This window comes from Aspergillus pseudodeflectus, assembly GCF_044049435.1.
Source record: "Aspergillus pseudodeflectus strain CBS 756.74 chromosome Unknown BJX68scaffold_58, whole genome shotgun sequence".
Classification (NCBI taxonomy): domain Eukaryota; kingdom Fungi; phylum Ascomycota; class Eurotiomycetes; order Eurotiales; family Aspergillaceae; genus Aspergillus; species Aspergillus pseudodeflectus.
The window spans coordinates 151,120-167,697 of NW_027263834.1; the positions used below are offsets into that span (position 1 = coordinate 151,120).

Genomic DNA, 16,578 nt, shown 5'->3' on the forward strand with positions numbered 1-16,578 from the left:
TTCTCAGCACCAGGCGACTTTCTCTCCTTTATTGTCTGCACTCTACTCTCGGCCATCCGTGGGCTCGTGGCTGTCACGACCTGCTCTTCCCTCCTTCGACCAGTGTATACCCAGTAGAGCCAATCAGCGTGTAGCACCCCACCTCCTGCCGCGCGACCAAAACAAATCCACCCTCGACTCGTTCTCCATCAACACCGGCTGTTGCTGCTTCTCTCGCTCTGTCGTGTCGCGCTTTTCGATCGTTACCCATTTCTTCTTTCGACATGGCCGCTCTTACAATGTCTCCTGCCGCTGTACGACAGCCTTTTGCTCCTCTGGACGCCTCTCGCATGCGGACCCTGCTCCGTACCAAGATGAACCTCCAGAATAAGCAGAATGGTACGACCAAGGCACCTCGTGTGATTCACGCGTCAATGCTAACTCATTTTACGTGAATAGGGGCCATCCTCGCGGGCAAGAGACAACCCCTCGTTGAATCGGACGCGGAGAATATCGATCCTACAGCATTCAAGTCGACGAAGCGGAAGCGTGCTGCCGATGACGAGGATGATCATGTCCCCGTAAAGAGCCCTATGAAGCCCATGAAGAGTTCCCGAACGGCGTTTCATATCATTGTTGACTCGACCTCGACCTCTACCACCCGCACACCGACGACTCCCACAAAGGCTTCCCACTCGACTTCAAAACCTGCATCAGCATTGAAACCTGCTGGTCGCTCCCCACAGATGAAGGCCTCGAAGGCTTTTGCTCGCCGTGCTCCAATCTCCAAGAACCGCCCAGAGTCTGCGTCCCGAAAGGGCGTCAGCCGTCCGTTTTCAATCGCCACTGCCTTGTCGAATGGCAAGTCGAAGAGCCAACCGGCTCCTGCCACCAAGATGCCTGCATCCTGGTCCTTTGATATCTATGTCGACTCGGAGCAAGAGGAAATGACGAATCTTATGCAGCATTCGACATGCGTGCTCGATATTAGCGACGATGAGGGAAAAGCGGAGGACAAATCGGATCACCGAGGAAAGGAGAACATCCCTCCCGCCGAATTGGGTCTCGCCCTTCCCCGGTCCCGCCAACACGAGTCGCCTGCTGCGGCGGCCCGCAAGTCCGAGATGGTGGATGAGCCTCGCTCGCCATTGGGCGATCTGAATGCCGCCGACTATTACGGAGAAGATTGCCACGCCTTCTCATATGCTGTCGTTTACGAGGACGAGGAGAATAATGCACCAGCACCAGCCGAGGAGAAGAAGTTTACCTTCTCTTCCGTCCCTCGTCCTACACACCCTACTCGGAGTAAACTCTCGAGTATGTCCTCCATTGCCTCTGTGCTGGGAGCTGCTAGCCCGGCGAAATCGACCGAGGCCGAGGCCCAGCCGTCTGACGGTGGCATCGAAATCTGGGAGAGCGAAAGCGCTATGGAAGAGGCTACCGAGGAATCGGAGCCTGTTACCGCATAGATGAAAAGTTCACACCCAGCACTCGTTACACAATCTTGATTTCATGCCCTGGCGTTGACGCTCGGGCCGCGGGCGTTTTTCATGGCGTTGGCGCATTGCTTCTGGAGGATCCTGTGAAGTCTTGTTGGATACCCTGATTCTTATTCTTTTCATGGCGCTCTCTCTGTTTGGCTCATCGCTGTCCGTGTCATTGCTTTCTTCTGTTCGTGTCATGCCTGCATTGCATCGTCTCTCGTTTATCCTTTTCACCCACTGCACGCATGTCAGCATGTACTACCTAATGAGCTCAGATGTGTCACGTCTTTGATGCCGTCACGATGCAAATACTCCATTAATCAAGCATTGCCAAAAAGACTCGGTTTTTATTCACGTAGCGTAGCTCATTGATCCGACATATGATCATCGGATTCATCCTCACCCTCGGCTTCCCTCCTTTCCACAGCCCTATCCACTGCTTCGACTGCTGCTTCCATGATTTCCTGCTGCTCAATCGCCTCTTCCTCCCCCTCACTCTCGTCTTCTACCCCACTTTCCTCCTCTTCCTCTCCTTCCCCTTCCGCAGCACCAGCCTGATTTCCGCCTTTTTCCCCTTCCCCATCCTTCTTCACAATCGATCTCTTCCCCCCAGAAACCTCCTTCCACGTCGCCGCCCCCTTAATCGTCGACCGAATCTCCGTAGCAAGCGACATCTCCTTCGCACTCGCCTGCGAAGGATCAAGCCAAAAGTCCGCCATGCCCGCCTCCGGACTCGCCCAATCCGGCAACGCCAAGATCCGCGTATAATCATCGTCATTTGGTGTCCGCCCCTCATACAGCGTAATAATCTTATGCCGCATAATAGCCTTGAGCTTCGCCGTCGTCCCATTCCCATACCACCCATCAACCATAATATCACATTTCTCACGAACGAAGCCCTCCGGAAGCGGATCCGAAGGCTTTAAGATCCGCGCGAGGACGGGGTCCGTGATGTCGCAGAACATCCACATCCGCCCGTCAAGCGGCAGCGGCGGGATCCCCGTAAACAGGTGCGACGTCGTCGTGCTTGCAGCCTCGGGTGTTAGCTCGTTTGCTCGCGGGAGCGTATGTCGTCGCCCGCCTGCGCCGTCGCGCGCCGTCTCGGCTTCCCTAGGTAAGATGCGGAACATGGTCGTCTGGTAGATCCGCGAAGCGGGGTCTGTCCGGGGGTCATGCCCGAACCGGATGATCGCGTCGCGCCAGGGCCCCGAGCGGAAGACGTAGCCGACGTGTGGGATTGCGTGGCGGAGGGCGTAGCGCTGCTCGATTGTGGTGAGTTGGTTTCGGAGGGCGCGGCGGGACCACGCGGGCCGCGTGGCGAAGAGGGAGTTTATGACGTTTATCGTCTCGCGGAGGGTCGGGTCGAGGGTTTCAAAGGGTGGGCAGTTTGGTCGCGGGGCGGATGGGACTGTTTCGATGTCGTAGGGGACGAGGTGTGTGAGGATTTTGGCGGCTTGTTGCGTGTTTACGGTTGTGATGTTGCCGGATGTGTCGAGGGTTTGGCGGACGGTTGGGTTTTGGCGGTAGCTTTGGGATGTCAGTATCCTACTGAAGACATTCAAGCAAGGATAGGGTGAGGCATTTGAGGACAGCGTACAAGTAGTTGAAAGGAAGGTCTCCATGGCTAAATGATGGAGGCGGGATGAGGTCGACATTTGATATAGCTCCTTTGCTCATGTCAAGGTCGAACTCCTTCATCTTCCGATAATCAAAGGGCAATATCGTGTCTCGGACCCGGTTGATGAACGGACTCCTTGTAGTCGAGAAGACAAAATCCGGCATTCCTGATGATCGTTAGAAACCGTGCAGACCAACACATAGAGCCTACACAGAACGTACCTCGAAAAACATGCGTCCGCTCAATCAACCCAACAGGCTCCACTTGATACTTCCCCTCGTTATCACGAAGCGTCCGCAGAACGTCACGCGCCGTAGGTCTCGGCGGCGCATTCCCAGGAATGACACAAGCGGGATCCTCGACAAACGGCCCATCTGACCCCCTCTTCCTCTTCCGCCCCGTCCGCTTGGGAACAGTCACCTTGAGGAGAATGTTATTCGACTGCGTGCTGATTGACTGCGCGGGTCGAGACATTGCATCCTCTGGGCGGAGCAGAAGGTGGACTGGGGTATCCGCCTTGGGCGGGTTGAGAGCCTACAAATTGGTTAGAGAGGTTGTTTATACGGAGGGAGAGATGTACCTTGATGATTCCTGCGCTCCCTTGGAGGGTGTCGATGGCCTTGTCGACATTCTTGATGATGGCGGGATGCTCGATTGACAGGATTTGGCGGGATGGAATGGTGTAGAAGGGGGCGGTTCGTGAGAGAGGGTCCGCCATTGTTGCTTATTATGTGAGTTTTATGAACAGAAGTTCTCAGCTATCGCAATGGACTGAGAGATAGAAGGTGTTGCTCCAGGGAACGAAGTATGCAAGGCTGGTTAGTGTGGTAAAGGTGTGGGAAACAACAGTGCAGCCGGCACGCAATGCAGCATACAGGGTACCGCCACCAAAGTACAGAGACAGCTCAGAACAGAAGTCAACAATTACCATGTATATGATCCATACCCTCGATAGTGGTTGGTGTTTCTGCGTGGATGTTCGCCGCAGCCAAAGAAGGCTTCAGATGCAAACTGTGCAAACTATCACGTGACAAACCATCTGGGCGGACAGTTACGGCAGAATAAGGCTATCGCCTGCCTTCCATTTTAGGCAAGCTGCAGCAGCCGGCCGCCCGTGTGCCTCTTCGAACCGAGAAGTTACGATTATCCTTGTTTCCTGTTAAAGCACAAGACAGAAAGAGAAACTATAAAATCCCTGCTAATTGCGAAGATGCGTGCGAGACCCAGTCGATATGGCAAGCGCGATATTGTCTTGTCGAGCAGCTGCTCGCGCCAGGATGGGTTTCAACCAACTGAGATGAGCCACCTGGGCCTTGTCAGGTCCTGTACCAACACGAAATAGCTATGCACGCTGATTCGCGGCCCTGGATATTGCTTTTCTCCTCAGCCACAATCGAGTGTGAAGCTAAGGGAGCGCGCTGGCTACAGCCTTGCGACGACAGGGTCGCCAGTTGTCTCCATTAATGTCTGCCCGATCAGATTACATATTGATCTTGTTTCTTGGAGCCTCTCGACAAAAACTTATCGACCGACAGCCCACAAGCATACGATGGCGAACATGCGGAGATTTCTCTCTTGGGACCCCAAATTCACCCAGCGCAATGCAGAGCTGTACGATGCCGAGAATCTGAGACTTCATGTCCCACCTGGCCTAACGAGAATTGAGGCCTTCCTTTCGCTACGTGTGCATAGATTGATGCCTGAGCAATACAGCTATGCTGCCTTGCGGGAGTTCCTCGAACGCGATCTGCTTGACGTTGGCAGATTGGAAGAAACAGTCCCTATACGGGATGGATCGCAAGAGGCTGAGAAGATTGTACTGCTTGATGAGCGGAGAGACCCATCTAGGCTGAATACGTCTTCCTCTCGTTACTGGGCAGAATATGCACAGTATCCGCCCTTGGGAGAGTCCGTCTGCCTCAAAGCTCTAAGCACGAAAGGGTTATACGATATACTCAAGACCGAAGTACGTGCTGTCCGAGCTGGTCCCTTTGGATATCCTAACACTGACGGCTTCAGCGAGCGGGCCTCGGTACAAGTTCACCGGAGCGTCGGAGCATGTAAGCAACCTCCCATGGGTTGTGTCCAGTCTACTAAGGCATACAAGATATATCAGAGATCTGTCGCCCCTATGTGCGCTTGCTCTTGTCCTCCCAGTCTCCATTCGGTATGCGCCTTCACTTCGGGATTTCCTATCGAAATATATCACAGCCAGAGCTTTCTTTGGAATCTCCATTGTAAGGTCCAGTTACCATACCAGGCAATAAAGATGTTCGGCGACTGATCGAAGAAGGAATATCCCATCCGCCCTGCAAGCACCTATACATTTGAATTCCATATTCCTTACTACGCCTTGAGACGATCAACCACAGGGATGAGCACCTTCAAGAGTCACACCAATCGGCGCGCTGGGGAATTCCAGGCCAGCTTTAGCCTTTGTGCCGGCGACGAGAGGGAATTTTTCCACGAAGCTCAGGTATCTGTTCTATTGGTCGGCATTGACGAATGGGTGTGGACTCTATATTGCCTCGTCGAGACACATTTCTCTGAGTCAGGCCCAGAAGACGTTGAGCACTATATTCGACCAGGCGGCGATTGGGACGCTCCCTCGGGAGAAGGAGCAAACTATTCAAGGCCTGTATGGAACCCCCGAGAGTACTTCCTTCTTGTCCTGTCTAGGAGACTGCGCCAGGTGCGGTTCGAATGGGCGAATCTTGTCCAAACACTTGAGACACGATTTAAGATTCTTGTAGGAGCTGAATCCTTCCTTGCTATGGAGGTGGGCGCTAATAAAGACGACAATCAGGAAGAAGATACCTTCAATGGGCCTTCAACGGCACGAAAGCGTACCGACGACGGCGACCTGGAGCTTACGAACGATTATACTTGGGCAATCCAGGTCCTTCAGCTTTTTAGCAACCAGCTAATCAAAACGATAGAAGCGTGGAATGAGTTTGCGGACAAGCATCTGCACGTTTTCCACCCTGACGAGACCCCAGCGAATTTTCTGCCTAAGGTCCAGAGCTACCTCGAATCTTTGGACACGGATGTCTCGGAGCTACGATTCATATACAAAACCATCATTCGCCGGATTGGAACTTTCGAGAGCAAAAGATCTAATGTAAGGCTTCAGAGCCCTCATCAATGGCTAGCCTTGGGTGCTGACGGCTGAGATTCTAAACACTTCAGCACTTGTGGAAGCTCGAGCATCAAATACTCAAGCGGACAACATTGGGCTCCTGACTAAAGTCACCGTGGTATATATGCATTCTGCTAGCTTTCGTTCCAAGCTGCTCATGTCGCGCTAACCAAAATTCTAGTTCTACCTTCCCCTTGGTCTGGTAACTGTAAGCTGCCAATCATATGGCAGACTGCTTGGACATCTGCTAATGTGCATTAGGCTGTCTTTAGCATGGCTTTCATCCCCTCAAACATACATTGGTGGCTATACCTAGGAGTATTGGCTGCGTTCACCATCCTAAGCGTCACAGTCTCATCCAATCTCAGTTGGTTACTTGGACTCTCCACGCCATTATCCTTACTCAATTACTTACGCGCGCTCCCGAAACGCCAGACCACTAGGCGTACAAAAAAAGCGTCATCGATTGTTTAGACTTCCTGAATGCGACTCCCCTAAAAAGCCTTATGCAAGGCTAGCGATTCCTCAATAAGGAGAACAGTATGTGCATCGGTCATGGCCACACGTCGTGCATCGATAGCCACCAAGAGCTGGATTTACCTGCCATCCACAATGGCACTGAACGTGGGAGTTAGGATCATTGACAAATGTGACCATCACTCGAGCAAGTACCAAGGAATGAACTTACACAAAGCCACCAGCCGTCCATATCTGGACGCGGGAATTCCATGATACTAGGCGGCTGGCTATAATAATAAGAACCATTCATCATCTGTGTCATGGGAAGATCCGTGTCATTTGTACACAAGTTGCACTTAGGATGCGAGTTGGTGCAGTCCTTGCATTCTGACGATGTACTTGGGTTATACCCGTTGCATTTGCACTGTGCGGCAAAAGAGAGTGTTAGCAGTATTCGTCTGATTGGACTTTCTTCTCTCTATCCCCCACGAAACGGTAGAGACGAGAAGGTCGAAGCCTAGAGACATTCCATACACAAGTCCAGCCGCCTTCAGTTTTGGGTACATGGATTAAAGGTGCTGCCATGGTTGATCGATCAGGTGATATGATGGGAGCCGCAATTTCCGTGCTCTTGCCGAGCCCAGGCGGGGTTGGACTGTCCGAGGCTGCTGCGTCGTCCATCGACTTGGTCTCAAAGAAACAGGATCTTGTCCGGGTTAGGGTTCAAGCCACCCGAGGGAGGTTCTGCTTTTGTACCCTAGGCGGATGCCCAAATTGATGAAAAGTGAGCCTGTATATCGTATCTGCGCTTGAAGAAAGAGGAGAATCCTGGTCAGCTGTATTGTGGCTGTGTTCTTGAGGCTGTGCGGGGGGTTGGGATGCAGCAGTCCAAATAGGATCGCGAGGCAGACTCTTGGCAAAAGTACATGGTATCGCCCTATCAAAACTGGCTACTGCCTTTTCGCTGAGCCTGAGTACGGCCTGCGAGCTCTGTCTTCCAGGATCTTGAACAAGGCGTACACGCTAACAGTCTGGGGACCTCTTGCCTCACAAAATGAATTTGGCCGTCGCGAGCCCGAGCCCTATCTTACGCCTTCCTTTTTTGGTTTGCCCTGGGGTATGTACAGGCACACTGCTTGCTTGAAATAGCGCCGGGACCGCCACTCCAGTTTCTTGACATAACATCTACACCTTCTTCGTTTGGGCCTCAAGATGCCCGGCAAAAGCAAATATACTCGGCAAACATCTGCACGTGATTGACAATTATAGCCTTGCACTCGGCGTCCGTTTTAACCGCACAACTCGCCTCTTAATCAATTCCAATTATTTTCTGCTTAAGGCGATCTCGCAACCGAGTCGAGATATGACATTGAACAATAGATTATCGCAGGATCCGCCATCTGAATCATGTCTCGACCACCGAGCCACGCGGAATTCAGCGTTGGGTGGATATGCGCCCTGCCACTGGAGATAGCCGCTGCGAAAGCAATGCTGGACGAGATATATGGCAACCTACAAGTCCAGCCAAATGACCAGAATGCGTATACGCTAGGCAGAATCGGAGAACATAATGTTGTGATTGCCTGTTTACCAAGTGGACAATACGGCATCGCATCCGCATCCACGGTAGCCATGCAGTTGCTATCTAGCTTCCAATCAGTAACGATTGGGTTGTTAGTTGGCATAGGCGGAGGCATACCACTGCAAGAGGTGGATGTTCGCCTCGGTGATGTAGTTGTCGGTCTTCCAAGCAGCTCCAACACCCATGGAGGCGTTGTCCAGTATGACCTTGGAAAGGCCGGCCAGGGTGACAAGTTTAAACGAACAGGCATGCTGAACAGGCCACCCCAAATTCTTTTGACGGCAGTGTCTAAGTTACGGGCACTCCATCAGTTGGAGGAAAGTCATATCTCCACGCTTGTGGACGAAATGGGAAGACGATACTCTGGAATGCGTGAGACGTTGACGGCGCACCAATACGAAGATCTGTTGTTCGATGCGAACTATTACCACGATAATACGCAGTCCACATGTAGTGCTTGTGACCCGAAAAGACTTGTCGATCGCCCCAAACGAAAGAGTAATGCTCCCATGATTCATTACAGGCTGATAGCTTCCGGCAACCAAGTGGTCAAGGATAGCCATTTTCGTGACCGTCTGGGGCGCGAGCTCAAGGCATGCTGTGTGGAAATGGAAGCTGCCGGTTTGATGAATAACTATCCCTGCCTCGTCATCCGTGGAATATGTGACTATGCCGACTCACACAAGAATAAGGCGTGGCAGGAGTACGCAGCTGCTGTTGCTGCTGCATACGCAAAGGAGCTTCTCTTGGTAACATCGTCAGCCAGTACACCAGCCCGAATGGGTAATTTTCTGGAGACCATGCCGTCTAGGACTGATGACACCGATCATATCTCTGCTAGCGACGCAAAGATCTTAAGAAAACGCAAGTTACCAATGAATTCTTCCCGTTAGCCCGACAAAGAAACAACTAACGTCCCTAAACAGGTGTTTTGCGGTCACTTTGACCTTCGGCATTGGAGATTCCATGTTCAGGCCAAGCCAACCCCAGTGAGTATTCCTGGGTCCAGATGTTCAACAACCAAGACTTTGACGCTTGGTACCGCGGAGAAGATATGGACACCAATCACGGACTTGTTTGGATTAAAGGCAAACCTGGTTCTGGTAAATCTTCCTTCTCGAAGCAGGCTTTCTGTCGAGCTTCTGGAGAGCTGCAAAGGAATGACGTATCTGTCATGGGTTTTCCGTGGAGATTCGGACCTTCACTGGGAACCTCTTGATCTGTTCCGAGCCCTCCTTTACCAGCTATTTCTCACGTGCAATGATGACTGCTTGATCTTCACGAAGACGTTTGACGACAAGATCCAACGTGCCAAGAAAAAGATGAAATGGAGACAAGACGAGCTAAAGACATTTCTGAACACCACCTTTGCTAAACCTCGGCCAAACAGAACTATATTCTTTGTGGATGGCTTGGATGAGTGTGGACAGAGTGGGATGAGGGAGATGGCACTTTTCTTCCGGGAACTGACATCTACGGCGTATAAGGCTGACGCCAAATTGAGCGTATGCTTATCGAGTAGAGAATTCCCAAGGGTCAGCGTTGGGCGATGCCCTGATATTCTGATCGACCGATTCAACGGTGATGAGATACAACGCTATGTGCACCGAAAGCTTACAATGGCCGGCTTTGACAAGGATGTCAATTGGCTCAGGATGGCAAATGCTATAGTTGACAGGTCCGCTGGCGTTTTCCTCTGGGTGGTCATAGTCCTGGACGCTCTGTTAGAGGACTGGGATACCGGCCATAATCTCACGTACCTTGAGAGGCGGCTCCAAGAGACCCCGCCGGCATTGGAACGTCTTTATGAAAAGATGTTGTCAAACGTCAACAAGGAGGAGACCAAGATGACGCTAAGGTTCTTTTATTGGGCCATACTCGCCACGAAGCCATTACGCCTGTTCGAATGGCACCACGTCCTCGCCTGGATTAGGGATACCCCACCGTATTCCCTGGCGGAGTGGCGAAATTCCGGCTATTTTACCGAGTCTGCATCGCAGCTGGAGAGGCAGATACAGAGAATCTCCAGAGGCCTAGTTGAGGTCAAGTCGACCAAGGTACAGCTACAAGTTTTCGAGAAGGATTCCACATGCGGTGACGCTGGCTCTTTGAATAGTGAGGAAGGTGAGACAAGAACCGTGCAAGTTATACACAGCTCAGTAGCTGAGTACTTCCTCTGCGGGAGGTGGTTCTCTGTGCTGGATCCGTCCGTTGGCGACCAGCCCCTCGGCGCCGGGCATCTTAGCATGCTTTCCTCTTGCTTAGATTACATAGAGATACCTGAGTTAGACGATTTGGCAGAGCAACGGCAGATGGCTGCCAGGTGGGCTCACGAATGGACACAACAGTCCCAAACACGCCAGCGCAGCAGAGCCGGTAGTGTGGCCAGCTTCGGTCGGTTCGTCTGCCTCAAACTATGCAGGCTCAACCCAGTCTGGTCAATATCGGGCTCCTGTGACAATCCACCCTGTCGCTTCAAACAATTGGCAGCCGCTGTTGAATGACTGCTACGGTAAGCGAGATGAGGCAGATGTGGCTCCCCGCCAGGGATGCCTTTCGCGTTGCGACAGTACTTGGAGGATCCTATGTCGCCTGTTACTTTCAGCGATTTAGAGCGGGCCGCCAGCGAAATTGAAAGTCTTCGTTCCGAAGACCACGTGTCGCAGACTTTGCAAGACTTTCCTGACTTTCTTATGCACGCCCTCAATGCATTCCCCATGCATGCAAAAAAAGCGGACACATACGGTGCTAGTCCTGACCGGATTCTCCGTCGTTTTCGATCTGCAAACTGTTGGCAGCGCTGGCTTTGCCTTGCGGACACGTTTGCGATGGATACTACCCTGCTCTATTTCGCCGCTGATCAAGGACTAGTTACTTGGATTGAGGCTCTGCTATCTTCCGGCGTCAACCCAAATGTGAGGGGGGGGTGAACATACATTTCCCCTTATTGCCGCAGTGATCAGCAAACATGCAAAGGTCACCGGCCTACTTTTGAAGGCAGGCGCTCTTCCAACTCAACCTGACCGACTATACGGATCATCACTTCATCACATCGCGAAGGGGGGCTCCAATGAGGTTTTGGACTGCTTTTGTGAGAATGTGCCTTTCAACACCGGACAAGGCCTGGAGCTACTCAACGCCCTGGACTTCTCTGGGCGAACCCCTCTGCATATTGCTGTGCAAAACGGCCACCTCGAGATTAGTAGGAAGCTGTTACGCCTAGGGGCGGATCCGAGGTTGACCGACAGGGAGGGGAAAAGCTCTCTTCATCTTGCAGCCGAAAGCGAGAAATCAGATTCTGCGGTGTATCGTCTTCTTCTCAGGAATGGGGCATCTAAGCGCCTTCAAACACTTCGAAGCCTCACGCCAGTTCAGCTTGCCCTAGAAAAAGGTTATCTAGACCGAATACCCGCAATCGAAGATGATTCTATCTGTAGGAGGCAGCTATCGTTGGGCATCGTACAGTCGATCTTGACAATCCGGTTGACCGACCTCAGGGATATAGAACAACGGAGTCGGCCATATATTCGCGTCACGTTTGCAGGTGAAACCAAGACCATATATCCAGCCCAGGCATGGCCAGAGAACCAGCCGCGACGAGAAAAAGTGCACTTCTCAATTCCTCCCGATATTAAGGAACGCATGTATCGGGGTCGGTTTAACATCCACGGAGCCTTAAGCCTGCGCCTGTATACTATACAAGAGTCGCGTCACGTTCGCGTTTGGACGGCTTGGTGCATGGAGTACGTCAAAGTCCAGGATGGGAAGAAAAAGACTGCTATCCAGAAAATTAGACAGAGCTCAACACAAGTATCACTCGAGGTAACGGTGCCACCGTTGGTTGAGATCTGAGCATCAAGAGGGGTGATCTTGAATCGCATGTTCAACACTCGACTTTCATAGTCCATTGACTGGCCACAGCCTGGATAAGCACAAGACCAGACCTAGTAGTCTCTAGGGGAGCCTTGAGACGTGAAGCCTACTACTATCCATGCAAGCTAAGGGATAACATATATGTATATATGTATATACACATTTACTTGGTCCAAACCCATGGCACATTCGCTTATCAACCATTATGGTTGTGGTGGGAATTCTGCACTTAGATTGTCATCATCCTTGCATACTAATCCTATTGTCGTACGAACCCTGTGACCTAACTATACACTTTTGATCATACCGAGCGACTCCACATAACTTGACACATTGCAGAAAAGAATGGAGAGCCCGAGTCCATGCCGGACTCCACTAAGCCACTGCGGACCGATGAGGAGCAGAATCCCATCCATTGTTCGACCAGGAAGCCATTGCAGCACCTGTACCGAGGCCCTGATATGCCTTGTGAATACTGCAAGTTACCCGCTTACTTTATTTTGGGGCCTCCAAGCATTGAACGCGATATGTGCAGCGTCGTCTAGCTCGCAATCCGAAAATCCCGTGCCGCAAGACGTAGGGCTTCTCTAGCCAACTCTTTACTGGAGTATGATTAGGCGGTGTGCAGTATACAGATATGCTATTCAACCGAGGCGTATATATTGTACATCTAAAACCCATCAGAGTAACGAAGAATCAACGACTGGCGTGGAGTTTGATATCGAACTGTAGTAGGCCCCGAAAACGTGCTATATATGCAATAACATCGATAGTCATACAAGCCCAGCGACCAGGCAAATCACAAGCAGGGGACAAGTAGCATACTGTGTCATCCATAAAACTACGGCCCCTTTCTTTAGGATCAGCAAGCACCTGGGCCTATAAAACCAAGTAATTCTCCTCGCCAGACCCTGTTATTCTCACCCTAAACTCCAAGCCTGACTCTGGGAAAAACCTCTCATAGATGTCCCTTCCTAGTGAGCTCTCGCTGTGTTTTTCTCCACAATTTAGCCAAATCGGGGGTGTAACTCTGCTCGGCACTATTGCGGGGTTTCTCCGAGCACACCAAATCAATCACAGGATGGGGAGGCGAGTCGGGCAAATTCCATAGATAAGACCCCGCAGGGACAAACTGTGGACATCATAAAGCTCCTCTTGCAAGGATAAATGCCGCATTCATACAAGAGATCCCTCGCAATCAAAACCCGACCGTCTCCCTTTGCCAATCTCCCACTATCTCGTCAACGCAACATTATGGGCCTTATAGACGTGGACAAGGTGTTGGCTGAGCTGACTCTTCACGAGAAGATCGAGCTTCTGTCCGGACATGATACATGGCGCACGAATGCCATTGAGAGACTGAACATCCCCGCCATAACAGTACGTGTCTGCTGCCACCAACCCATCGACAAATACATACTAACATGCCCCCCCCACAACAGACTACCGATGGACCCCACGGTGCCCGAGGCACCTCGTTCTTCAATGGAGTATGCCCTCTTAAATCAAGCCTTTTGACCGATGCCTGCTGCTGCTGCTGCTGCTGACAGACCCGTACTCAACAGCCGCCGGGGATGCTCCTTCCATCCGCCACCGCCATGGGAGCCACGTTCGATAGAAAACTTATGCTCTCCGTCGGCAGAATGCTTGGCAGGGAGACCCGTGAGAAGGGCTGTCAGGTCCTGCTCGCTCCAACCGTGTGCCTGCAGCGGTCGCCGCTCATTGGACGAGGCTTCGAAGCCTTTGGTGAAGACCCCTGGCTCAGCGGTACGCTTGCTTCAGACTATGTGAACGGCGTGCAGTCCGAAAGCGTCGCCTGTGCGATCAAACACTACGCGGCTCACGACCAGTCAACAATGTCGCAGGAGGACTCGATCTGGGCATCCGAGCGGACCCTTAGAGAGCTGCACCTACTACCGTTCCAGATCGCGGCCAAGCAGGCCAACCCCTGGTCCATCATGACCTCGTACCACAAGATCAACGGAATCCATACAGCCGAGCACCCGTGGCTCATCAACCAGGTGCTCCGCGAGGACTGGGGCTGGGATGGACTGGTTATGAGCGACTGGTTTGGCACCTACAGCACCACCGAGGCGTTGGATGCGGGTCTGGACCTCGAGATGCCTGGCCCGACGAGATGGAGAGGCCAGCTGCTGTTTTGGGCGGTAATCTCCAAGAAGCTGAAGCAGGCAACTCTCAACGCTGCCGTGAGGAACTACCTGAACCTCCTTAATAGGGTGCAGCCTGCCCTTGAGCAGCAGGTCGACCAGTCAACCGCTGGCGACAGCCCTGAGAAGAGAGAGCTCTGCCGAAAGGTTGCTGCGGAATCAATCGTTCTCCTCAAAAATGAGCATGGTATTCTGCCTCTGGACGCGAAACGTCCTGGTACAAAGTACGCGCTGATCGGACCAGGGGTTCTGTACCCCGCGGTGAGTGGAGGTGGCTCGTCGGATTTGATGCCCTACTACATCAGTAAGCCCCTGGATGCACTCAACGAGCTCGTCGGTGCGGAAAATGTCACGTCCAACATCGGCTGCTACGGTACGTAATCCCATGATACTCAACAACCCTCGAGAGAAACGTTACTCACGCTACACGTTGAGGCCATCTGTTCACCCCATGCCTTTCCTCGTGCATCACTGTCCCTGGTAGCACTCAGAAAGGATTCTGTGTCGAATACTTTATGCAAGAGCCGGACATGGCCAAAGAGATCAAGCCCCTGGTGACGACGACGACCACGCAGGCCCAAATGTTCTTTGCCGATAACCTCCCCGACGGGATCAGTGAGGGTTACTGGGTAAGAGTGACGACAACCTATACCGCAGAGGCCACCAGGCCGATCCAGATTGGCTTGTGTGTGGCCGGCAAGGGCCGGTTATACATAAACGGGGTGGAGAAGATTGACTTGTTCAGCAGCCACCCGGAAAAGACCCTCAAAACGCCCATGTTTGACCAATATAGCATGGAGGTCACCACGGTCCTCGACGCACAAAAGGGTCAAAGCTACGAGATCATGGTCCTCTTGCAGAACGAGAGCCTCACGCCTAGTGTTGGTGCGCTGAGCTCAGGCGGGCTACGCATCGGCTGCTGCGAGCATTTCGACCCCGCCGCGAAGCTGGCCGAGGCGACTGCACTGGCTAGGACGGTGGACTATCCGATTGTCATTGCGGGGCTGAACAGTGACTGGGAGAGTGAGGCGATGGATCGAAAGTCGCTCGCGTTGGCCCCACAGGTTGACAATCTCATCGAGGCTGTGATCAGGGCCAATCCCAATACTGTACGTTTCCAGCGGTGCCCGAAGACCGCGTCTAGTGGGTCTTCCCCGAGACTATCACAGGCTAACTACCAGTATTTAGATTGTTGTCACACAGGCGGGGTGCCCAATTACCCTCCCCTGGGTTGACTCGGCCAAGACCCTCGTCCACGCCTGGTACGGCGGGCAAGAGACTGGCAACGCAATCATGGACGTTCTCTTTGGCAAAATCAACCCCAGCGGAAGGCTGAGTGTCACATTCCCCAAGCGTCTCGAGGACACACCGGCCTTTTTGTCGTTTGGCAAGCAGGATAAGATGCTGCACTACGGCGAAGGCGTCTTCATCGGCCACCGCTACTACGAAAAGCTCAAGACCCCGCCGCTCTTCTACTTTGGCTACGGCCTGTCGTACACGACATTTGCATACCGCGACCTGAAGGTGCCCCAGACAGTCGATCTCGCCGCACGCCCAACATTCGACGTGTCCGTCACGCTCCAAAACACAGGGACGCGCGACGGCGCCGAGATCGTCCAGGTCTACGTCGCGGATCTCGAGAGCTCCGTCCAGCGGCCGGTCAAGGAGCTAAAGGGGTACCAGAAGGTCTACGTGGCTGTTGGTGAGACGGTGGATGTGTCGGTGACGCTTGACAAGTATGCGCTCTCGTTTTGGAGCCAGGACCATGAACAGTGGCTGGCGGAGCAGGGGGCGTTTGAGATTGTGGTTGCGACGAGCGCGGATCCAGAGGATGAGGTGCTGCGACAACGCTTTGAGCTGGCGGATGATTACCTCTGGTCTGGGATGTAGGATTTGTTAGGCTAATAGTATCATATGGCTCTTGATCTTATAGTCTTTGTCCCATGGCTAAGAGGAGTAGAAGGAGGATGGACGTATTACAGTATTTGACATCTTCTGACCGAGGCAATCCCCGCCGAATTGGGACAGCCAGACACCATCCAGGTGCCTTTACTAGATGCTGAGAATCGACTTACTATTGCCCATGCACGTTAGATGCTGTTTGAATCCAAGCGCACCAGCATCTCAATCAACCAGCCAATCGGACAAATAGACTGGAGATTGTCGGCCAAAAATGTTGGAGTAAAGGCCCACAAATCCCCCGAGCTGGAGACCCACAGGCGACGCCCAGCATGCGCGATTCCGTGATGCCCGTCACAGTCGGATCGAGGGGTAGC

At 52.6% G+C, this 16,578-nt stretch overlaps 6 protein-coding genes across 6 annotated transcripts; 4 read left to right on the top strand and 2 right to left on the bottom strand.

Annotated features, from left to right (window-relative positions):
- The first annotated feature begins 160 nt into the window (after window positions 1-160).
- Window positions 161-1,638, top strand: BJX68DRAFT_173673 (uncharacterized protein). The gene is made up of 2 exons (XM_071037095.1): window positions 161-378; window positions 439-1,638. Exons 1-2 carry the CDS (start codon window positions 264-266, stop codon window positions 1,446-1,448), a joined length of 1,125 nt encoding a protein of 374 aa, XP_070894528.1. The 5' UTR covers window positions 161-263; the 3' UTR covers window positions 1,449-1,638.
- BJX68DRAFT_278689 (transcription factor TFIIIC subunit TFC1) lies at window positions 1,639-4,049 on the bottom strand. The gene is made up of 4 exons (XM_071048586.1): window positions 3,662-4,049; window positions 3,303-3,615; window positions 3,061-3,247; window positions 1,639-2,990 (listed from the first exon to the last, which is right to left on the bottom strand). The coding sequence occupies exons 1-4, from the start codon at window positions 3,797-3,799 to the stop codon at window positions 1,829-1,831; spliced, it is 1,800 nt and encodes a 599-aa protein (XP_070894529.1). The 5' UTR covers window positions 3,800-4,049; the 3' UTR covers window positions 1,639-1,828.
- A 581-nt stretch (window positions 4,050-4,630) lies between these two features.
- BJX68DRAFT_271220 (uncharacterized protein) lies at window positions 4,631-6,694 on the top strand (the record flags this gene model as incomplete). The annotated part of the gene is made up of 7 exons (XM_071046901.1): window positions 4,631-5,047; window positions 5,101-5,141; window positions 5,189-5,318; window positions 5,375-6,202; window positions 6,255-6,338; window positions 6,402-6,428; window positions 6,482-6,694. 7 exons carry the CDS (start codon window positions 4,631-4,633, stop codon window positions 6,692-6,694), a joined length of 1,740 nt encoding a protein of 579 aa, XP_070894530.1.
- On the bottom strand, window positions 6,316-7,483 carry BJX68DRAFT_245724 (uncharacterized protein). The gene is made up of 4 exons (XM_071041545.1): window positions 7,214-7,483; window positions 6,909-7,103; window positions 6,402-6,838; window positions 6,316-6,338 (listed from the first exon to the last, which is right to left on the bottom strand). Exons 1-3 carry the CDS (start codon window positions 7,358-7,360, stop codon window positions 6,746-6,748), a joined length of 435 nt encoding a protein of 144 aa, XP_070894531.1. The 5' UTR covers window positions 7,361-7,483; the 3' UTR covers window positions 6,316-6,338; window positions 6,402-6,745.
- Window positions 7,484-7,719: 236 nt separating this feature from the next.
- Window positions 7,720-9,254, top strand: BJX68DRAFT_278691 (Pfs domain protein; the record flags this gene model as incomplete). Its single annotated transcript, XM_071048588.1, has 2 exons — window positions 7,720-9,018; window positions 9,188-9,254. Exons 1-2 carry the CDS (start codon window positions 8,087-8,089, stop codon window positions 9,252-9,254), a joined length of 999 nt encoding a protein of 332 aa, XP_070894532.1. The 5' UTR covers window positions 7,720-8,086.
- Window positions 9,255-13,388: 4,134 nt separating this feature from the next.
- BJX68DRAFT_258162 (beta-glucosidase) lies at window positions 13,389-16,192 on the top strand (the record flags this gene model as incomplete). Its single annotated transcript, XM_071043480.1, has 5 exons — window positions 13,389-13,514; window positions 13,577-13,624; window positions 13,700-14,675; window positions 14,738-15,411; window positions 15,491-16,192. 5 exons carry the CDS (start codon window positions 13,389-13,391, stop codon window positions 16,190-16,192), a joined length of 2,526 nt encoding a protein of 841 aa, XP_070894533.1.
- Window positions 16,193-16,578: the final 386 nt, after the last annotated feature.

Bases quoted from the DNA above. Each gene is read 5' to 3' on its own strand.
- BJX68DRAFT_245724 (XM_071041545.1), bottom strand. From the start codon at position 7,360: ATGGACGACGCAGCAGCCTCGGACAGTCCAACCCCGCCTGGGCTCGGC. The intron at 7,104-7,213 runs GTATGGAATGTC...TTTGCCGCACAG, and splicing joins CTGAAGGCGGCTGGACTTGT to TGCAAATGCAACGGGTATAA. The intron at 6,839-6,908 runs GTAAGTTCATTC...TCCCACGTTCAG, and splicing joins TGGACGGCTGGTGGCTTTGT to TGCCATTGTGGATGGCAGGT.
- BJX68DRAFT_173673 (XM_071037095.1), top strand. From the start codon at position 264: ATGGCCGCTCTTACAATGTCTCCTGCCGCTGTACGACAGCCTTTTGCT. The intron at 379-438 runs GTACGACCAAGG...TTACGTGAATAG, and splicing joins CCTCCAGAATAAGCAGAATG to GGGCCATCCTCGCGGGCAAG.
- BJX68DRAFT_278689 (XM_071048586.1), bottom strand. From the start codon at position 3,799: ATGGCGGACCCTCTCTCACGAACCGCCCCCTTCTACACCATTCCATCC. The intron at 3,248-3,302 runs GTACGTTCTGTG...AACGATCATCAG, and splicing joins GCGGACGCATGTTTTTCGAG to GAATGCCGGATTTTGTCTTC. The intron at 2,991-3,060 runs GTACGCTGTCCT...GACATCCCAAAG, and splicing joins GACCTTCCTTTCAACTACTT to CTACCGCCAAAACCCAACCG.